The sequence below is a fragment of the Apium graveolens genome, chromosome 4 (assembly GCF_009905375.1).
Source record: "Apium graveolens cultivar Ventura chromosome 4, ASM990537v1, whole genome shotgun sequence".
Lineage (NCBI taxonomy): Eukaryota > Viridiplantae > Streptophyta > Magnoliopsida > Apiales > Apiaceae > Apium > Apium graveolens.
The window spans coordinates 89,577,500-89,597,078 of NC_133650.1; the positions used below are offsets into that span (position 1 = coordinate 89,577,500).

General features: G+C 37.7%; 1 protein-coding gene across 1 annotated transcript; it reads left to right on the forward strand.

The window, feature by feature from the left end:
• The first annotated feature begins 17,157 nt into the window (after positions 1-17,157).
• LOC141718723 (uncharacterized) lies at positions 17,158-18,506 on the forward strand. Its single transcript, XM_074521107.1, has 2 exons — positions 17,158-17,847; positions 18,306-18,506. The coding sequence occupies exons 1-2, from the start codon at positions 17,158-17,160 to the stop codon at positions 18,504-18,506; spliced, it is 891 nt and encodes a 296-aa protein (XP_074377208.1).
• The last annotated feature ends 1,073 nt before the right edge of the window (positions 18,507-19,579 follow it).

The following is a 19,579-nucleotide window of genomic DNA, read 5'->3' on the forward strand; positions in this document are numbered from 1 at the left end:
TTTCTTAGTTTGATGAAGAAAAACTAACTCCTTTTCTAAATAGTCATTTCTCTTTTTAAAAGCAAGATTTTCAGATGTTAATCTTTCACATGTTAAAGTCTGATCTCTATAACTAATGAACATGGTTTTAAGATATAATCTCAACTCAGTAATATCATCAGTATGAAAAGCATAAGTTGTTTGAGGTACCTTCAATTCAGTAGTTTCAGTACTGTTGTCAGTATTTGCCATCAAGGCATAGTTCACCTCATGTTCAGAATCTGAAGTGTATGTCCGACTTTTCTTCTTTGTGACAAGTGCCTTGCCTTTGTCACTTTTTCCTTTCTTGCAGTCATGAGATATGTGTCCTCTTTCACCACAATTGTAGCATTTGACATTTGAGTTGTCTCCTCTGTCAGACTTTCCTCTTTTGCCTACAGACTTTCTGAACCCTTTCTTATCAGAACTTCCACTTTTCCTGGAAAACTTCTTGCCCTTTCTGAATTTCCTGTAGGCTATCTTTGTGATACCCTTCACCATAAGAGCACACAGTTGCATCATCTCTGCATCAAGATCCATTTCAGGTAAACTTTCAGTTTCCGAATCATCATCATCAGAATATGATGACTCTGAATCAGAATTTATGATGAGAGCCTTTCCTTTGCCCCTCTTTGAGGAAACCACTTTAGGAGATTCCTCCTCAGCTTTAAGAGCAACTGTCCTTGACTTACTTCTATGCCTCTTGCTCCTTTGATCCATCTCAAGTTCATAAGTCTTGAGCATACCATAAATTTCATCAAGAGTAGTTTCAGTAAGGTCATAGTTGTCTTTTATGGTAGTAGACTTCAAATCCCAATTTTTAGGAAGAGCTAAAAGGAATTTTAGATTTGAATCTTCAAGATCATATTCCTTGTCCACCAGTGACAGATCATTCAAGAGTTTGGAAAACATGTCATATAAATCAGTTAGTGACTCATCAGCTTTTGAGTCAAAGTGCTCATACTCTTCAGTGAGTATAGTCCTCCTGTTCTTTTTGATTGCATCAGTTCCCTTGCATCTTGTCTCCAAAGCATCACATATCTCCTTTGCAGTCTTGTAAATAATTACCCTATTTGACATGACATTATCAATGGCATTATGTAGCAAATGCCTTACCCTTGCATCCTTTGCAATAGATGAGATATCTTCAGCTGTGTAATCACCTTTCTCCTTTGGTATGGACTTTGCTGGTTGATCAGCAACTGCAACAGAGAGCTTGGTAGGCTTATATGGTCCTTCAGTAATCATATCAAGGTATTCTGAATCTGTAGCTTCCAGAAACATAGCCATCTTCACTTTCCATATGGGATACTCAGAAGGTCTCAGTATGGGAACCCTAATAGTCTCATATCGACTGTGGGTTTGAGTATTTTGAGTTTCTTGAGTTTTGGTGGGCTTAGTTGGGGTTTGTGTTTCTTCAGACATGATTGTTTGGATCTTTACTATATGTGTGTTAACAGAAAAGCTCTGATACCAATGGTTAGGTCACATAACACGGTAGAAGGGGGTTGAATATAGTGTTTATACAATCAAATCGATTTCAATAAAAGAATGTAACAAAGATCAAGTATATTCAATAAACTTTGTTACAATATGAATTGTTGTTCTCTTTCAGTAATGAAAAAATATCACTAAGAGCTGCTAGGTTACAATGTATAATCTTCTCGATAATGATAACACATATAGTGTAAACCCTAAGTCTGTGTTTATATAGTACACAGTTACAAGATATATTCTAATTGATATGTAATACAATTATGTCTCCTAAAGTATATCAATCAGATATCTTCTACAAGTCTTCTAACTCTTTCCATGCATATCTTCTTTTGTTTTAGTCTCGATCTTCTCCTGTAAATCAGCTTCATTCCTTATCTGAAAGTCTTCCCGCACTTAAGTTCTGATATGACCTTAAGTTCTGACATTAAGCTCTGACTTCAGTAAGTCCTGATTTCAGTAAGTCCTGATATGTCCTATTGTTAAGTTCTGAAAATTAAACACAAATCATATTAGTCATGACATCTCAAATATATCTAACAAAGGCCATCAGGAGCAAATACTGATTTTGGCAGTCCTCTCACAAGATCTTTCTTTACTTCCTCATTTATGTTGTTGAAATTTAAATGAGAGAGTCTTTTGTGCCAATTCCAGCTTTCTTCAATTGATGCTCTACTCAACAGACATATTGCAGAACCATCAGAACTTGTTGAAAGTCTGGCTTCATAAATGTTACCATGCCTGTAACCTTTCAGAACCACTTTGCATGTAGAATTACTTACAACTTCACAGTGTTCTTCAAAGAAATCCACATGATAACCTCTGTCACAGATTTGACTCACACTTAGCAGATTATGTTTAAGTCCTGAGATAAGAGCTAATGATTCAATGATGACATTCCTAAGATTGATATTGCCATATCCCAGAGTTTTTCTCATGTTACCATCTCCATAAGAAACTCCTAGGCCAGCTTTCTCCACAAAGTCTGATAGCAGGGCTTTATTTCCAGTCATATATCCTGAACATCCACTGTCCAGAACTAGGATATTTTTCCTGTTGCCCTGCAATCACAAAGACCACTATTGGTTAGTTTTAAAGACCCAGACTTTATTGGATCATTCAGCCTTTTAAGTTTGTTAGCATTTGCAGCGGATTTTATTTCATAGTTTATGCTAACATTTTGTTTATCAGAATTTATATCAGACTTTGCATCAGACTTTACACTAGAAGGAATAATACTAACTTTCTTCAAAGAAAGTTTTATTTGATAATAATCATAGTACAAACTATGATATTCCTTACAAGTATAAATGGAATGCCATAAACTACCACAAAGAAAATAAGGATTTTGTGGTTTAAACCTAACAGACTGACTCTTAACTCCTGATTTAGGAGGTAAAGAGTTTATATCTTCATTTTTCCTGCAAAAAGAAGCAAGATGGTTAGAGTTTCCATAGTTATAACATTTCTTTCTAGGAGCATTAGGAACAGACATATAATTATTGCTTTTATTCACACCTTCCTTTCCATTCCTATTTTTCCTAGCTTCCTTTAACTTGTTCACATTTCTAATCTCTTTCAACTTATGCTTAAACTGCTTCTTTGTCATTAAGCATATGTTAACTTCAGCTGGTTTATCCTGTTTCAGTTTGTCAGAAGTTGACTTTTCTTTGACTTCTGTCCTAGACTCTTTCATCTTTTCAGAATCAGACTTTACAGTTATTGCTACAAACTTAACAGGATTTACCTTTGGCTTAGCAGTCTGTTTAACAACAATTGGCTCAATTTGTACAGTTTCTTTCTCACTTTTATCATCTCCATAACCTAAGCCCTCTATCCAGTTTCCACTACTTAGTAAATTCTGAGTTGTTCTGCCAGAGTTAGTCCAAGATCTGATAATCTCTTTTTCCTTTTCTAAGTCAGCTTTTAGAGATTCATTCAATTTTAACATTTCATCTCTAACATACAAAGCATCATCTCTTTCTTTCTTAGTTTGATGAAGAAAAACTAACTCCTTTTCTAAATAGTCATTTCTCTTTTTAAAAGCAAGATTTTCAGATGTTAATCTTTCACATGTTAAAGTCTGATCTCTATAACTAATGAACATGGTTTTAAGATATAATCTCAACTCAGTAATATCATCAGTATGAAAAGCATAAGTTGTTTGAGGTACCTTCAATTCAGCAATTTCAGTACTGCTGTCAGCATTTGCCATCAAGGCATAGTTCACCTCATGTTCAGAATCTGAAGTATCTGTCCAACTTTTCTTCTTTGTGACAAGTGCCTTGTCTTTGTCACTTTTTACTTTCTTGCAGTTAGAAGATATGTGGCCTCTTTCACCATAATTGTAGCATTTGACATTTGAGTTGTCTCCTCTGTCAGACTTTCCTTCTTTGCCTTCAGACTTTCTGAACCCTTTCTTATCAGATCTTCCACTTTTCCTGGAAAACTTCTTGCCCTTTCTGAATTTCCTGTAGGCTATCTTTGTGATACCCTTCACCATAATAGCACACAGTTGCATCATCTCTGCATCAACATCCATTTCAGGTAAACTTTCAGTTTCTGAATCATCATCAGAATATGATGATTCTGAATCAGACTTTATGATGAGAGCCTTTCCTTTGCCCCTCTTTAAGGCAACCGCTTTAGGAGATTCCTCATCAGCTTTAAGAGCAACTGTCCTTGACTTTCTTCCATGCCTCTTGCTCCTTTGATCCATCTCAAGTTCATTAGTCTTGAGCATACCATAAATTTCATCAAGAGTAGTTTCAGTAAGGTCATAGTTGTCTCTTATGGTAGTAGACTTCAAATCCCAATTTTCAGGAAGAGCTAAAAGGAATTTTAGATTTGAGTCTTCAAGATCATATTCCTTGTCCACCAGTGACAGATCATTCAAGAGTTTGGCAAACCTGTCGTATAAATCAGTTAATGACTCATCGGCTTTTGAGTCAAAGTGTTCATACTCTTGAGTGAGTATAGTCCTCCTGTTCTTTTTGATTGTATCAGTTCCCTGGCATCTTGTCTCCAAAGCATCCCTATCTCCTTTGCAGTCTTGCAATTAATTACCCTGTTTGACATGACATTATCAATGGCACTATGCAGCAAATGCCTTACCCTTGCATCCTTGGAAATATATGAGATGTCTTCAGCTGTGTAATCCTATCAAGGTATTTTAAATCTGTAGCTTCCAGAAACATAGCCATCTTCACTTTCCATATGGGATACTCAGAAGGTCTTAGTATGAGAACCCTAATAGTCTCATATCGACTGTGGGTTTGAGTGTTTTGAGTTTCTTGAGTTTTGGTGGGCTTAGTTGGGGTTTGTGTTTCTTCAGACATGATTGTTTGGATCTATACTGTATGTGTGTTATTACAAAGGTTCTGATACCACTTGTTAGGTCACACAACACTGTAGAAAGGGGTTGAATACAGTGTTTATACAATCAAATCGATTTCAATACAAGTATGTAACAAAGATCAAGTATATTCAATAAACTATGTTACAATATGAACTGCTGTTCTCTCCCAGTGATGAAAAAATATCACTTAGAGCTGCTAGGTTACAATGTATAATATTCTTGATAATGATAACACATATAGTGTAAACCCTAAGTCTGTGTTTATATAGCACACAATTACAAGATATATTCTAATTGATATGGAATACAATTCTGTCTCCTAAAATATATCAATCAGATATCTTCTACAAGTCTTCCAGTCTTCTAACTCATTCAATGCATATCTTTTATTGTTTTAGTCTCGATCATCTCCCGTAAATCAGCTTCATTCCTTAACTGAAAGTCTTCCCGCACTTAAGTTCTGATATGACCTTAAATTCTGATATTAAGTTCTGACTTCAGTATGTCCTGATTTCAGTAAGTCATGATATATCCTGTTGTTAAGTTCTGAAAACTAAACACAAATCATATTAGACATGACATCTCAAATATATCTAACATTAACTATAAATAAAAAGTTGTACAATTAAAAAGTATATACTCTTGTTGTTTTTCCCAAGTATAAAGTTAATATATAGAAATGAGTTATTTAATCAAGTCTCAAATCATTATATTTTATATATAGATTTAAAATAAATATCAAATTAAATATAGAGTAAGACACACTCCGCATAAATAAGTAAGCTCTAACTCAACACTGGATGTTATCAAGAATTAAACAAATGTGTCTCTAGCTCAAGTGGATGATATGGTAAATTTACAAATAGTTTACATGGGTTCGATTTCCATCCAAAACAGAAGTCCCAAATCTCCTCGATGTGGGACTGGGGTGTTACAAACTTTCCCAAACATCAGTTCTCACCCATGTTAGCTAGCAGAAACTTTCGAGAGGTTAACCCAACTACATTGACCTGTGTAATACCTTCAGCTCTTAGCTTATTCTGCAAAGAACCCGCTGATTCATCAACTTTGGAAAAAAGCCACTTTGGTATCATATAGACCCTCCTCTATATCCTTGTCTACCACAACTTCGATGTATTCAAACATATATGCACCCAATTCTTTCTCTTTCTTATCAATCTTGTTTTTAATATTGAACTTCGGCACACTCTTTTTTATATTACCAAGATCTTCCCTTAACCATTTTTGCTTGCTCGAAGCACCACTAAAAATAGGTGATCTACTAATTCCTAATTCATGCCCCCTAAAACCTTTCTTTTCATTAAGATTTATTTTTATCTTAGAGCCTAAGCCCCTCTTTTCCTTAGCATTGACAATGATTGTACCAGCCTTCAATTCTGAAGTTATTTTGACAAAACCAAACCTTTTACCCTTTGTATCCTTCTTTATAGGAAGAATTATATCCAATATAATTTCAGAATCCCTGAAACAATTCCAGATCTCCCTAGCTTTACACTCTTCCGGAATATTATATAAGAAAATCGTAAATCCTGAGTTTGATCTTTCCCTTCCCAATTTCTTTTTCCTCTATACTACCTTCCAATCCCCATCATCCACTTTAGACTTGCTATTTTCAAATCTTTCCTCCTTATTTTGTAATGCTTGAGCATAAGTCTTAGTTATTAACGAAGATCCATTTACATCCTGAGCTTTTTCTGAATCTCTTCCTTTCTTTCTCCACTCCAATCCTCCTCTAGCTCTCAAGCTTCTCCAATGGATCTGGTTAAGAGCTTTCGTAACTGCCTGCTTATCTCCTTTGAAAAAGCTTCCGCTTGTCTCTTTGTCCAAAAGGTCCTTGTGCGCCCAAACAAAATCCTTGAGAATCCGCTCGCCATCGTATCATTTAACCTTTCTGATTGCTTCAACCTGAATCTCCCTCCTAGCCGTCTTGGATTCAATCGCTTCAACCCCTCTATTTTGAATTTTCTTCCCGTTGTTAGCACCCACCCACAGAGTCGTTGCCTTTGGAGAGAGAAGCTCCTGCCATTTTCCAATAAATTATATTATAGCATAATAACATAAATTACATACTCTAAAATATACCAGTAAAAATTTCAACTAACCTCCAAATTGAGCTATTGGGCCACCTGAACATCTATATAGGAACAAATATATAGATAATAAACATAGTTATGTCCATATATGTAAATCCCTTATGATTTAAAAAAAATCATCTACCTGCAACACGAAGAAAATAAAAAGTTAATAAAATTGTTGAAAGAATCATCAATCAATCGATCAAAAGTTTTTTAAAAAAAAAAACTGTTTATGTCCATATATATAGATTCTTAATAAAATTTATTCTTCAATTAAATAGAATTTTAATTAAATTTCACTTCTATATAAACTTAGATTTTATTTCTAATTCTATATAAATTTGGATTTATTTCTAAAATATAGGAGCTAAATAAGGAAGTTTTCTATTTTATATAAACTTGGATTTTATTTTATTTCTACTTAAATATGAACTTGGAATTTATTTTCTAAAATATAGGACCTAAATAAGAAAGTTTTAATTTTTTGAATTAAAACTTGGGAGCTCTAAAAAAAGATAAATATTTTTGAAGCGATTCTTGAGCTCCCGAGAGTTTTTCTTTATATATAAAGATATTGAAGAAGATATTGATTAAATATAATTTTAAATAAAAATCGTAAAATTCTAATATAATTTTGAATAAAATTCAAATATATTAAGATCGAATTACGGAGATGTAAATTTTAAATTTTAAATTAATTTAAGGTATAACATGAAGAAATTGTTCTAAATACTAATCAAGAGTGTGTATGTATAAATGAAAGTCTAAACTTGTAAATACAATAAAAAAATACGAAAATTGTTTATTATTACTAAGAAATTAATATTAATAATATTAAAATTATTTAAAAAATTCGGTGGTCCGGTCTGGCCTGATCCGGCCCGACTCGCGGTCTAAACAAACCTAGTTATTTTGAATGAAAATTAGGTCCGACCCGACCCGATATTTAAAAATACTCGGCCCCATTTGATTTCAAATAATTCAAATTTTTCAAAGTCCGGCCCGATCTGATTTTTATGCATAAAAAATGCATCAAAAACCCAGTACCCCTTGGGTACATAAATTTTTTTTTTCGGGTAATCCATTTGACACCACTATCATAAAATCCACTAAAAGCATCTCCAATGATGATCATCTGTTAGGTATAATGTCTATATGGCAGTCTAATATATGTAAAATTTTGATCACTCCAACGGGAGTTCTGTTAGGTATATTTTATATCACGCACATGAGCTCACATCAGTTCATACTTAAAATATGGTTTAAAACTTAACATAATATTATCCTATGTTCTCTTTTATAAATATTTTTTTATAACAAATATACCTTAAATAATTTTTAAATTTTATTTATTTATTAACCAAAATAAAAAATTCTAATATTTTATTAACTATGCTTTAGTTAAAAATTATATATATGTAAGTAATGTTTGTTAATTTTATTTTTTCGATTTTAAATATGTTATTATATTTATAATTGTAATAAATTTTTATTTTATAATATTTACTTTTTGAAAAAAAAATCAGAATTAATTCAATAATGAAAAGTCATACGGCTTCTACAAGAACAATCGAGTCGAACAAACATAAAACAGATCATATCGCTGATTAATTTAGTCTTTATGAAGACACAATCAAGCGATTTGTTGAAATTGATATATACACATGTATCGCCTTCACCAAAACCAATTTGAGCTATCGATCGTAATTGCAATCTCATATAAATCTTTATCACTGAATCAAACCTCTGAAAATCCGGCAGATCTAACGTCCTGGACATCGAATCGCACCAAAACATACCAAAAAATACACCAAGCTCTCACAAGAAGAGAATAAACAAAACCCAAATAAATTGGGAACAAATCTCACCCAACAAAGATTTTATCAAACAAAAATACAATCTTGAACGATAAAATCCTTACCCGGGGAGAAGTATTATTAAAAAACATGGACAAAGCAAGGAAAATAGATGATTTGGGGCTTTCCACCGGTGAAAATCGATGGAAGCCCCGAACGGCGGCTAGAAAAAAAGAGAGGTTGAGAGGGCTTTTTTTAGGGTTTGAGGAGGCATTAAAATATTTTTATAAATATATAAAAAAATATTGTCATTAAATATTTTTGATTTAAATATTTATTTTCAACTGTATTGAATATAGATAGCTTAAATTTAAAATAATATTTTGGATACAGCTAATGAATATAGCTAACACCATTGGAATATAAATCCTTAATGATTGGACAAAATTTTAGCTAGTGGTGTTTTAGCTAATAATTTTAGCTATTACACTTGGAGATACTCTAACCATAAACAACATTCATTCTTCTTTCTATCTCCATCACATAAAGATTCTGGTAGGAGGAAGAGACTCATCAAGAAATTTGGAATAGTCTATGCAACAGACTTCACCAAAGTTAATTTTTCCGACCTCGATAGATCTTTATTCCATCAGCCTTACAATTTATTTTGTACTCGAACACTGAGAAATCCAAATACTTCTGTTTTACACACATCGGCATACCTAAATATGTTGTATGTAAACCGAGAGCAATAGCAGGTGCTCCATTTGTTTCACTCCCAGACAATAAGAAACAAATGTCCTATCCTCAGTGCAAGTATTCAGACTAAATATAATTTCAAGACTTGTTATAATTAATAAGTTGAGACATCGTTTCATACTTGTGCAGAATACTCTTCATACTTGTGGCTTCATTTGTGTTGCTCTGAACAAGAAGTAATAACCATCTATCAAGAGTAGATGTGATGTGAGACACTGAATAACATTACGATAATCGTTTTCCTCAATTCACTTATTCTCAAACCTAAACCTCCTTCCTACAATGACATATAAACAAATTTTTTTTTTAAAACTGACATGTAATCAACTTATTAACCTCTGCTTATACATAATTATAACGTCGTCTACTAATTATTATAATGTTAAATCGGAAAAATGTAGAACACAATAATTTTTTAATAATGATTAATTATTAAGTAATTTAATAAGGTTTATAGTTCACTATATTCTTGTATATTTTGGGTGTTAAATATTTATCAAATTTAATTTGTAGTTAGAATCATATTCAATTTGTATAAAATCTAGATCAAATTCCCTTCAAAAAAATTGTGGATCAATTATAACGTCGAAATTGGTATTGGATTATGAAAAATTTACGAAAATTTTAAAATATAATATACGTTATTGGAATTGGAGAACGTTGAACATGAATAGGAGACGGTTGCGAAAATACCGATTTGAATTTCCAAAAGAAAAAGGAAAAACATGTAGGCTCCTCCTCCTCCTCCTCCTATAAATTATAGGGGTCACAAACACGCCAAGATCGATCAGAAACATTGTATCGAATTAAAAAAGGCGTGAATCATGGATGAAAGTATCAAAATCCCTGATGGATATCGTTTCAACCCTTACGAAAAGGAGCTCATAACATGTTACTTGAAGCGTAAAGTTGTTGGACAGAAGCTACCTTCCAATGTGGTGGAGGAGAAAAAACTCTATGGTCCTGATGCCAATCCATGGCAAGTTTTCGACCCCGAAAACCATCCCTGGATCCTCTCCGAAGTCACTTCCGGAAAGTTTGAAAAAGTCACTTATGCCTTTGTAAACTTAACCAGGAAGGCCACTGCTGAGAAGAAGAATAAGCTTTCTAAAGACAACTACGTTAAGAAAGCTGGTTGTGGAACTTGGGACGGACAGACAAAGCGCCACGAGATCACGGATTGCAATGGTGATGTTATTGGGGAGAAAAGATTGTTAGTTTTTGAAATTGATGATGATTCGGATCAGGATTTGAGTAAGGTAGGGTATTGGAAGATGCATGAGTATCGCCTTTGTGGGATCAATGAGGGCATTAGTAATCCATGTAATACTGTTCTTTGCAAGATAACCTTTGACAGTTCCAAAAAACCTCAACTTAAACTGCGTCCTAAAGTTAATAACAAAAATCCGGTACAGGGTACTTGTAAGCCTCAGCAGAAGAATACTAATGTGGATAGTGCGAGTTCATCAACAATGAATAGTGTCTCCGAAGATTGTGAGAAAGCTAATACTACTCACACACGTCCTCATAATTTAGTAGTGCCCAAGAGTTACAGGGATAAGGGAAAACAAGGGTATTCTAGACCTGAAATTGTTGAATTATGTGATGAGGTAGAATATGTAGATATTAGCGACGATGAAGAGAATGTAGTGGTAACTACGACTTCACCATCAGAACAACTAGATACTGATTATTCCAAGCCCGTACCCTCTGATTTTTGTTGGCCATCAATGTATAACAATGATTGTGAAAAAATTATAAAGGAAGGTGGAAGAAGGGAATTGAATTTCGACAAGCCTAAGGTCCATTTTCCCGGCTACCAGAACCCCAACGAAGACACTAATACTATTTTGGGTAAAAGGAGATCTGTAGATGAAATTTTGTGCGCACTAACTAAGAAGGTGAAGCCGGAATCCTCCAATATTTGTTGTCCTGCTGAACATGATGATGATTGTCAAAAAACTGAAAAGGAGGCAGGTGCAAGAGAGAAACTGATTAGTAATTTCATTAATTTTTTGTAGAAGTTTAGATTTAGATACTATATGTTAATCAAATTTTGTTTGCTATGTTTTTGGTTCATGAAAACTTGGTTCCCTACCTATACTCACATATGCAGTGTAAGCTGTCACTCGCCTTAGTAATGGGTGACTAGCTCTATGTGATTGCAATCTATGAATGCATATGTCTTCCTGTAGATGTGTATCTGTTGAACATCATGTTAGGTAAAAAACGGCCACACTTTTCAGAAAAGTCATTGTGAACAACTTCTCTTTAAACCTAGATGAGGTAAACAAGGCCATCATCCCTGCTGTATTTCAGGCACTATTACAAATAATGATCTGATTATGCATGATATGCCATGTGTGCGCTTTAAGATTTTATCGATCAGTGGCGGAACCATGAATTTGAGTCAGGGTTAAAATATGGGGTAAGATTTGAGTCATTGTGAACAGTAGGAATGCCTTTGGCGTCCAGCAGAGTGCTTGTAGCATAGAAGTATATGATAAGAATCTGATGATGATATCTAGAGACTCGTACAGACGGTCGAGGTATGATTCTGGTAGGTTTTAGAAACAATGGCGAAGCTCTACTAATTCAGATACCAGGCTCAAATACTTTGCTTTCATATAACTTTGAAAGCAAACAGTTTAAGGATTTTGGTTTATTCTGCGAAGACCCAGCCTTAACATGTCCTTTCGTTGAAAGCCTTGTTTTGGTAAATGAGTGTGATGTGCAGACAACTATGGCTCCAGTTTCAGAAAATGAATTCATATAGATATATGAATCCTGTAACGCAGATATGTTGTTACTGGAACTAATAGAATCTCCAATAGTCTCTTTCATTACACTGTAATCTTACTCCAACTTGTATTCAATTTTTCCAAATTTATTTACTGTTAGCTTCATCTATTTCTGTTATTTTATCTATTTGCTTCATCTGAAATACTAGTATCTGATAGATAGCTATATGGTGAGCATTTTAAATTATTGTAATCCGTGTTTAATTATGTTCCTTAAAACAGATTGAATTGTTGCACCCCTTTAGTAAATAGTAGTTATTAGATGTCACCACTGGCAGCCTTGTCTGTATGTTCTTTCCAAGATGTATGGAATTCCAATCTATTCTTTCTGATTGAAATACACAGGTAGATTTTCTGTAGCAGGCCCATTTGCTGGTGCCATTCTGTCTATTTAATATTTGTTGTTGGACTCCTGCTTTCATCAGATTTTAGATGTAGCACGAGATATTTCCCAGAAAGATGTAATAAGAGTCATTGCTTCTTGTTTCCATTATCAGAGACGGTATGCTTGTTGTCATGTATCCGTTTTGCAATACTTTTGCTTACTGTTGGACCTTGGACCACAGGAGAGGAGCCTAAAATGAATTAGATTATAATATCCTGTACTCGGCCCAAGAAGCCCACTTTGTAATAAATAGCCCATTTTGGGCCCCTATAAATAGAAAGGCATAACCTCACTTAAAGGGGTTGACAAATTAAAATAAAGAAGTGATCTCTTAAATATAATAGTCTAAATATAATAATATTCTAGGCACATCATTTGGTTCTAGAAGAAGTTTTATTTTACAGATCCAACCGGAATATGATTGTGGAGCAGCTTGATCCGGGAACAGCCGGACCAACCCTGGTGAAGGAGTTGACGGCAGAATTCGCCGCCGACCCCTCGACCCTCGGTGGTCAAGAACCACCCAAACAGTCAGTATTGAAACCAAAGTGTTTATTCCCTCCACAAGACGGTCCTTCCCATGATCAACCGGCGAACGTAAACAATGCAGATCAACGAGATAAGAAGAGAAAGTATAGGTCAGACCAACGTTTCAAAGTCCAGACGTCCAAGGGCAAGAAGGTCCTGTCAAGCGACATGCGGCTCCATCTTGAAAAGAAAGAAAGATTGAAAGCTCAAGACAAAGATGAACCTAAGGAACCACCGTACTCGGATGAAGAACTGGAACTGGTAGAGCGTGAGACTCGAATGCTCCAAGCCAAGCTCGAAATGAAGCGTGAAATCCATCGCCTCCGCCAAGAACTCCAGCTAACGTCAATCGAGAATCGAGAATATGAGGAAGAGCTCTATGATGAAGAGGATGACCCCGAATGTGAATATGAACCGTCGGCTGAATCAACATATTCACAGCCCCACGAGCATCGACAGCGCACAGTATCGTCTGCTGATTCTTCTCAGCGAACCGAATCCACAGATTCCATCCCACATGAAGAGTTTGCCAAGATGCAGGAAGAAATTGCCCAGATGCGCACCATAATGAGAAATCAGTCGGGATTTGAAACCGTCTCCGAGAGCCCCCTGTCATTGGTCCTCGAAAAAGCACGCATCGATAGGACACTGAAAATTCCTGCCCTCGACCATTTCGATGGATCGTCCGACCCGTTAGCGTTTCTCAACACTTTTGACGGTCGAATGGCATTTTTTGGGCATTCGGAAATCGCTCGCTGTCAGTTTTTCTCCACATGCCATCAAGGCAAAGCCCTGCGGTAGTATAGTAATCTCCCCCCTCGATCAATCGACTCATGGACAACATTAAAGAGTAAGTTCCAAGCCCGATTCTCGAGTAACTACAAAGGCATCAAGGTCACAGCCTCTTTAATGGCAATGCATCAACGCTCGAGCGAAAGCCTCCGCAGCTTTTTAACCCGATTTAGGGAAGAGATCGCTGAGATCCCAGATTTGATTGAACAAATGGCCGTCAATTTCTTAACGGCAGGTATCGATAAATCAAGACATGGGCTGCTCCTAGAAGAAACTTTTGAAAAAAGGCCAAAAACCCTTCAAGTGACGTTCCAGATTATCGAACATCGTATGATGCTACAAGAAGCAGTTAGTTGCATCCAGTCACCCCGTCGCTCCTCAAGGTATGAACACCGTCAAAGTTATAGCCCGCGATCTCCCGCGCGTGAGAGACGCCATTAGCATCGGTGATCACCGCCACCGCGTACGGAGGATCGCCCCCCGAGGGACAGGAGAGAAAGGGACTGGCAACCCCGCGCCCGGCCAAAAAAAGAGTTTACTAAATTGAACACAGAAAAGACAAAAATTCTAGTGGTTCTAAAAACAGAACCAGATTACAGACCTCCAAGACCCATGAAGGCTGGTAGGCCCCCCAGTTCCAGATATTGCGACTATCATGAAGATACCGGCCACAAAACAGAACGATGCTTCCAACTCAGCAACCTCATAGAGGGAAAAATCCGTCGGGGACAACTAGTACATTACGTACATCAAGAGCATAATCCCAGACGTCAACATCAAGGGGAAGATGATCGGGTCATTGACGTCATATTCGGGGGGGAGATTCCGGAGGACTCTCTCACAACTCCAGAAAAAAATACGCCCGGGAAGTTTTTAACGTCAATCCATCGATGGTTAAACGCCCACGCGTGAACCCGACACCCGTCATTTCCTTTTTTGACGATAATTATCGCCCGGGACTCATCGAAGGTCATCAGAATGCTCTTGTCATCACAACCCGAGTGGGGAACAACACCATGAAAAAAATGTTGGTCGAAAATGGAAATTCGGTTGATGTTCTCTACCATCACACGTTCTCGCGAATGGATATCGGCGATCGACAACTTGAAAATTCTCGAACTCCGTTGTACGGTTTTACAGGAAATGAAGTTCATGTAGTTGGAACCATTGATATGCCAGTACTCTTCGGCTCACCGTCTTACCAAATCTAGAAGGTCGTAAAATTTCATGTGATCAGTGCCTCTTCCAACTTTAATGCCATCTTAGGCCGTACTACAATCACAGCCTTAAGAGCAATAACTTCAATTTCCCATTTGAAGATGAAATTCCCCACCGACTTTGGCATTGGAGAAATGATTGGAGATCAAGTGACTGCGAGGCAATGCTACTTAACAACAGTTTCCCCATGAAAAAACGGGGAAAGCCATCTAGAAATTAATCAAGTGCTCGATATCGACCCCCGAAACTCAATTGACACCACAGTCCAGAATTCTTGCTTCTCCACAGAAGAAACTGAAGAGGTCGAGGTAGTCGTCGGAGATCCAAAAAAGATAACCAGGGTGGGAAAGAAGCTCCCCGAAAATTTGAAGCAAGAGATCATTAGCCTGATTAGAGAATTCACTGACATCTTCGCCTGGGATCCGAAAGATATGCCGGGAATTCCCGAGATAGTCGCACGACACTCCGTTCACATCAACAAAAATGTCACACCAGTACGACAAAAACGTCGAATATTCTCTGACGAAAAGAAGGCGGCTATCGATCAAGAGATTGACCGACTACTCGAGGCCAAATTTATCGAGCCCGTTCAATTCCCTACGTGTATCTCAAATGTCGTTTTAGTTAAGAAAAACAATGGAAAATGGCGCATGCGCGTCGATTACTAGGATGTCAATAGAGCTTGCCCTAAGTATTTTTACCCTCTCCCAAACATCAACCAACTGATCGATGCCACGGCAGGAAATGAACTTCTTTCCTTTATGGACGCCTTTTCAGGGTACAATCAGATAAAAATGGATTCTAATGATTGGGAACAAACATCATTTATCACACATAGAGGCGTATTCGGATATCAACTTATGCCATTTGGCTTGATTAACGCCAGGGCAACTTTTCAACAGATGATGGATACGATCTTCGGATCACAAGTAGGGAGGAATATGTTAATCTACGTAGACGACATGATAACCAAATCCAAACTCGCCATCGATCATTCACTCGACCTCCGCGAGACCTTTGAGAATGCTCGAAAGCACAACTTGCGTCTTAATCCTAACAAATGCTCCTTTGGCCTTTCATCGGGCAAATTTCTGGGATTCTTGGTTACGCAGCGAGGTATCGAGGCCAACCCTGCACAGACAAAAGCAATCCTGGAAATGGAGGATCCAAAGTCAATCAAAGATCTACAAAAATTAACAGGGTGCATAGCAGCCCTTCGGAGATTATCCCCCAGTCATCCAGAAGATGCCTCCCGTTCTTTTCCATCATAAAAAAGGCTTCGAGGTCGACAGATTTCGAATGGGACAGCGAGTACAAGTCTAGCTTCGCGGAACTTAAAGCATTTTTGACAAATCCTCCCATTCTTACTAGGCACATCCCAGGTGAAGCCCTACGGGTTTACCCGTCGGCCTCTGAAGAAACAGTCGCAGCGGTTCTTGTCCGGCTCGATGAAGGAAAGGAGGTTCCAATGTACTACATTAGTCATTCACTGCGAGATGCTGAGACTCATTACTCGCAGGTGGAAAAGCTTGTATACGCCTTGATTATCGCCAGCAGGAAGTTGTGACACTACTTCCAAGCAAGGGAAATTCACGTGCTAACAAATCGACCTCTCAAAAAAATCCTACACAAGCCCGATATGACCGGAAGATTGGCGGCATGGACCATTGAACTAAGCCATTTTTACATCGAGTACAAGCCTCGGGCCGCCATAAAGGCTCAAGCACTTTCAGACTTCGTGGCTGAGTGCCAGTTCAAAGCCAAACACTCGGACCTCGAGGAAGATCAAATGTGACCATGGTTATTGTTTGTTGATGGTTCCTCAACGGCCAACTCAGGGGGAGCAGGGATAATCCTTATCAGCCCAGAAGGGTTTGAGGTCCAACAAGCCCTCAAATTTAAGTTCCAAGCGATGAACAATTTAGCAGAGTACGAAGCGTTGATCGCAGGGTTAAAACTCGCGACAGAACTCGAGGTCGGCATTATTGATATATTCGGTGACTCTCAGCTGGTGGCCAAGCAGATAAGCGGAGAATTCAAGGCTCATAATGAGAACATGGCCAAGTACCTTTCAATCACGCAAGAGTTGCTTAAAAAAATTTCCTCATGGAAAATCTCGAATGTCGATAGGGCGGAAAATCAGTGGGCAGATTCCCTCGCCAAGCTATCCTCGTCCAACTCTCAAATCAACCTTGACCCAATATATGTGGACATCTTGACATCCCCAACTATCGACGCACCATCAGTTAATCACATCCAGAACGATCCCGACTGGCGAAAGCCTTTCCTCGAATATATCCTTGAAAATAAACTTCCAATGGAAAAAAGTGAAGCTCGCTCAATCATGTTTAAAGCTAGAAACTACTGCATAATAGGCTCGGTTTTATACCGGCGCGCCTTAACTGAACCTCTACTACGATGCCTAGGTCCCAAGGAAGCGGATCAGGCAATCCTCGAGGTATATACAGGAATTTGTGGGGAGCATCTCGGGGGTAAGAACCTAGCCCTCAAGATCATTAGGCAGGGGTTATACTGGCCCACGCTTCGGAAAGATTGCGAGGATTTCATTCAAAAATGCCAAGCATGCCAATGTCATGGAAAGGTGAGTCACCCACCCGCAACGGAGCTAAACTCGGTTCTTGCCCCTTGCCCTTTCTACTAGTGGGGGATAGACATCGTGGGGCCTTTCCCAAAATGCAAGAATCAATGCCAATATATAGTGGTAGCGGTTGACTATACAACCAAATTGGTTGAGGCAAGGCCACTCTCTAAAATCAGGGAAAAGGAAATGATCGAGTTCTTTATGGAATGCATCGTGTTTCGATTTGGGGTGCCTCGAATCTTGGTCTCTGACAATGGCACCCAAATTATAGGCTCCCAGTTTGAAAGAGCTCTGGAAGAACTAAAAGTCCTCCACATCAGGGCTTCTGTTGCATATCCACAGGCTAACGGCCTAGCAGAAATAACAAACAGAACTATCCTACAAGGCCTGAAGAAAAGAATTGAGGAAATTCCCCGCTGCTGAGTTGATGAACTTCCAAACGTGTTATGGTCCTACAGAACGACACCTCGAAGCGCGACGGGGGAAATCCCATTCCGCCTCGCATATGGCGTCGAGGCTGTTTTGCCAGTCGAAGTCAGTTTGATCTCGCCGAGGGTCGAAGTATTCGACCCACCCTAAATCTCCAAGGCATATATTTCTATAACGATTTACTCGAGGAAACAAGGGAACAATCTCGACTACGCATAATCGTACAATAAGAGAAAACAGAAAAGTACTTCAACAAAAAGGTCAAAATCAAAACTTTGAGAGTTGACGATCTAGTGCTTCGAGACTCGGCGGCATCACAGCCGACGGTGACGGGGAAGTTCAAACCAACTTGGGAAGGCCCATACTGAGTTTCAAAGGTGGTGAGCGCAGGAACTTATGAGCTAACATATCTCGACGGTCGACCAATCAAAAAATGCCTGGAACGGCATCCATCTCAAGAAATTCTTCCAGTAGTTCAATCTATGCTTGTAATCTTTAGTAAAAGAACGGCGACAGTCACCATACCAAAAACCAACCCTCGATGCAATGAGGGTCGTTATGAGATCCCCATCGAGGGACCTTAAGTTATAACAATTTCAATTTCTCAAGAACTCATCGCACAAAAAAGTGCACAAGGTTATCCGTCACCGCTATGTTTTTTTAAAAAAACAACAAAGTAGATTCCAAGGCATTTGCCATCAATTAACGAATAAAAACAAAGTATATAAGAACACCTTAGTTCCCATCCTACACCTTAATTATCTTTACGATTACATATCCTACACCTTCTAAAAAAAACAAAAAAACACACAGAAACAGTGTAAAATCGACATAAGGAACAAGTAAAAATGGAAAATTCCCGCTATAACAGAGAACAAAATGCAGAACTACAAATATTTTTTAAGCAAGATCATTCCTCGATCACACAAATCCTTAAAGAAAAATCCAAATAAAACCAGATCGTCATAAAGTTTAAATAAAACATAGAAAAAACCAAGTCATCAACGGAAAGTAGGAAATACGAGTCTTTAAAAGAAAACTTAAAAATACATCATTCATGGGGCATCCCCCGCCTTCAAGAATCCCCAGCTGGGTCATCGGATCGCGAGGCAGCAAGTTCACGAATATAGTCCTCGAAGGAGTGCCCCGAGGTGTCGAACCCTGCACCCTGCATACGGGCAACACAACGCCCGTAGCCATCCCCGAGGGCATTAGCAATGTTCTCCACTCCCTTCTGAACTTCAGCCTTCAGCGTAGCATTCTCTTCCACAATCAGCTTATAGGACAGATTCATTCCGCTAAC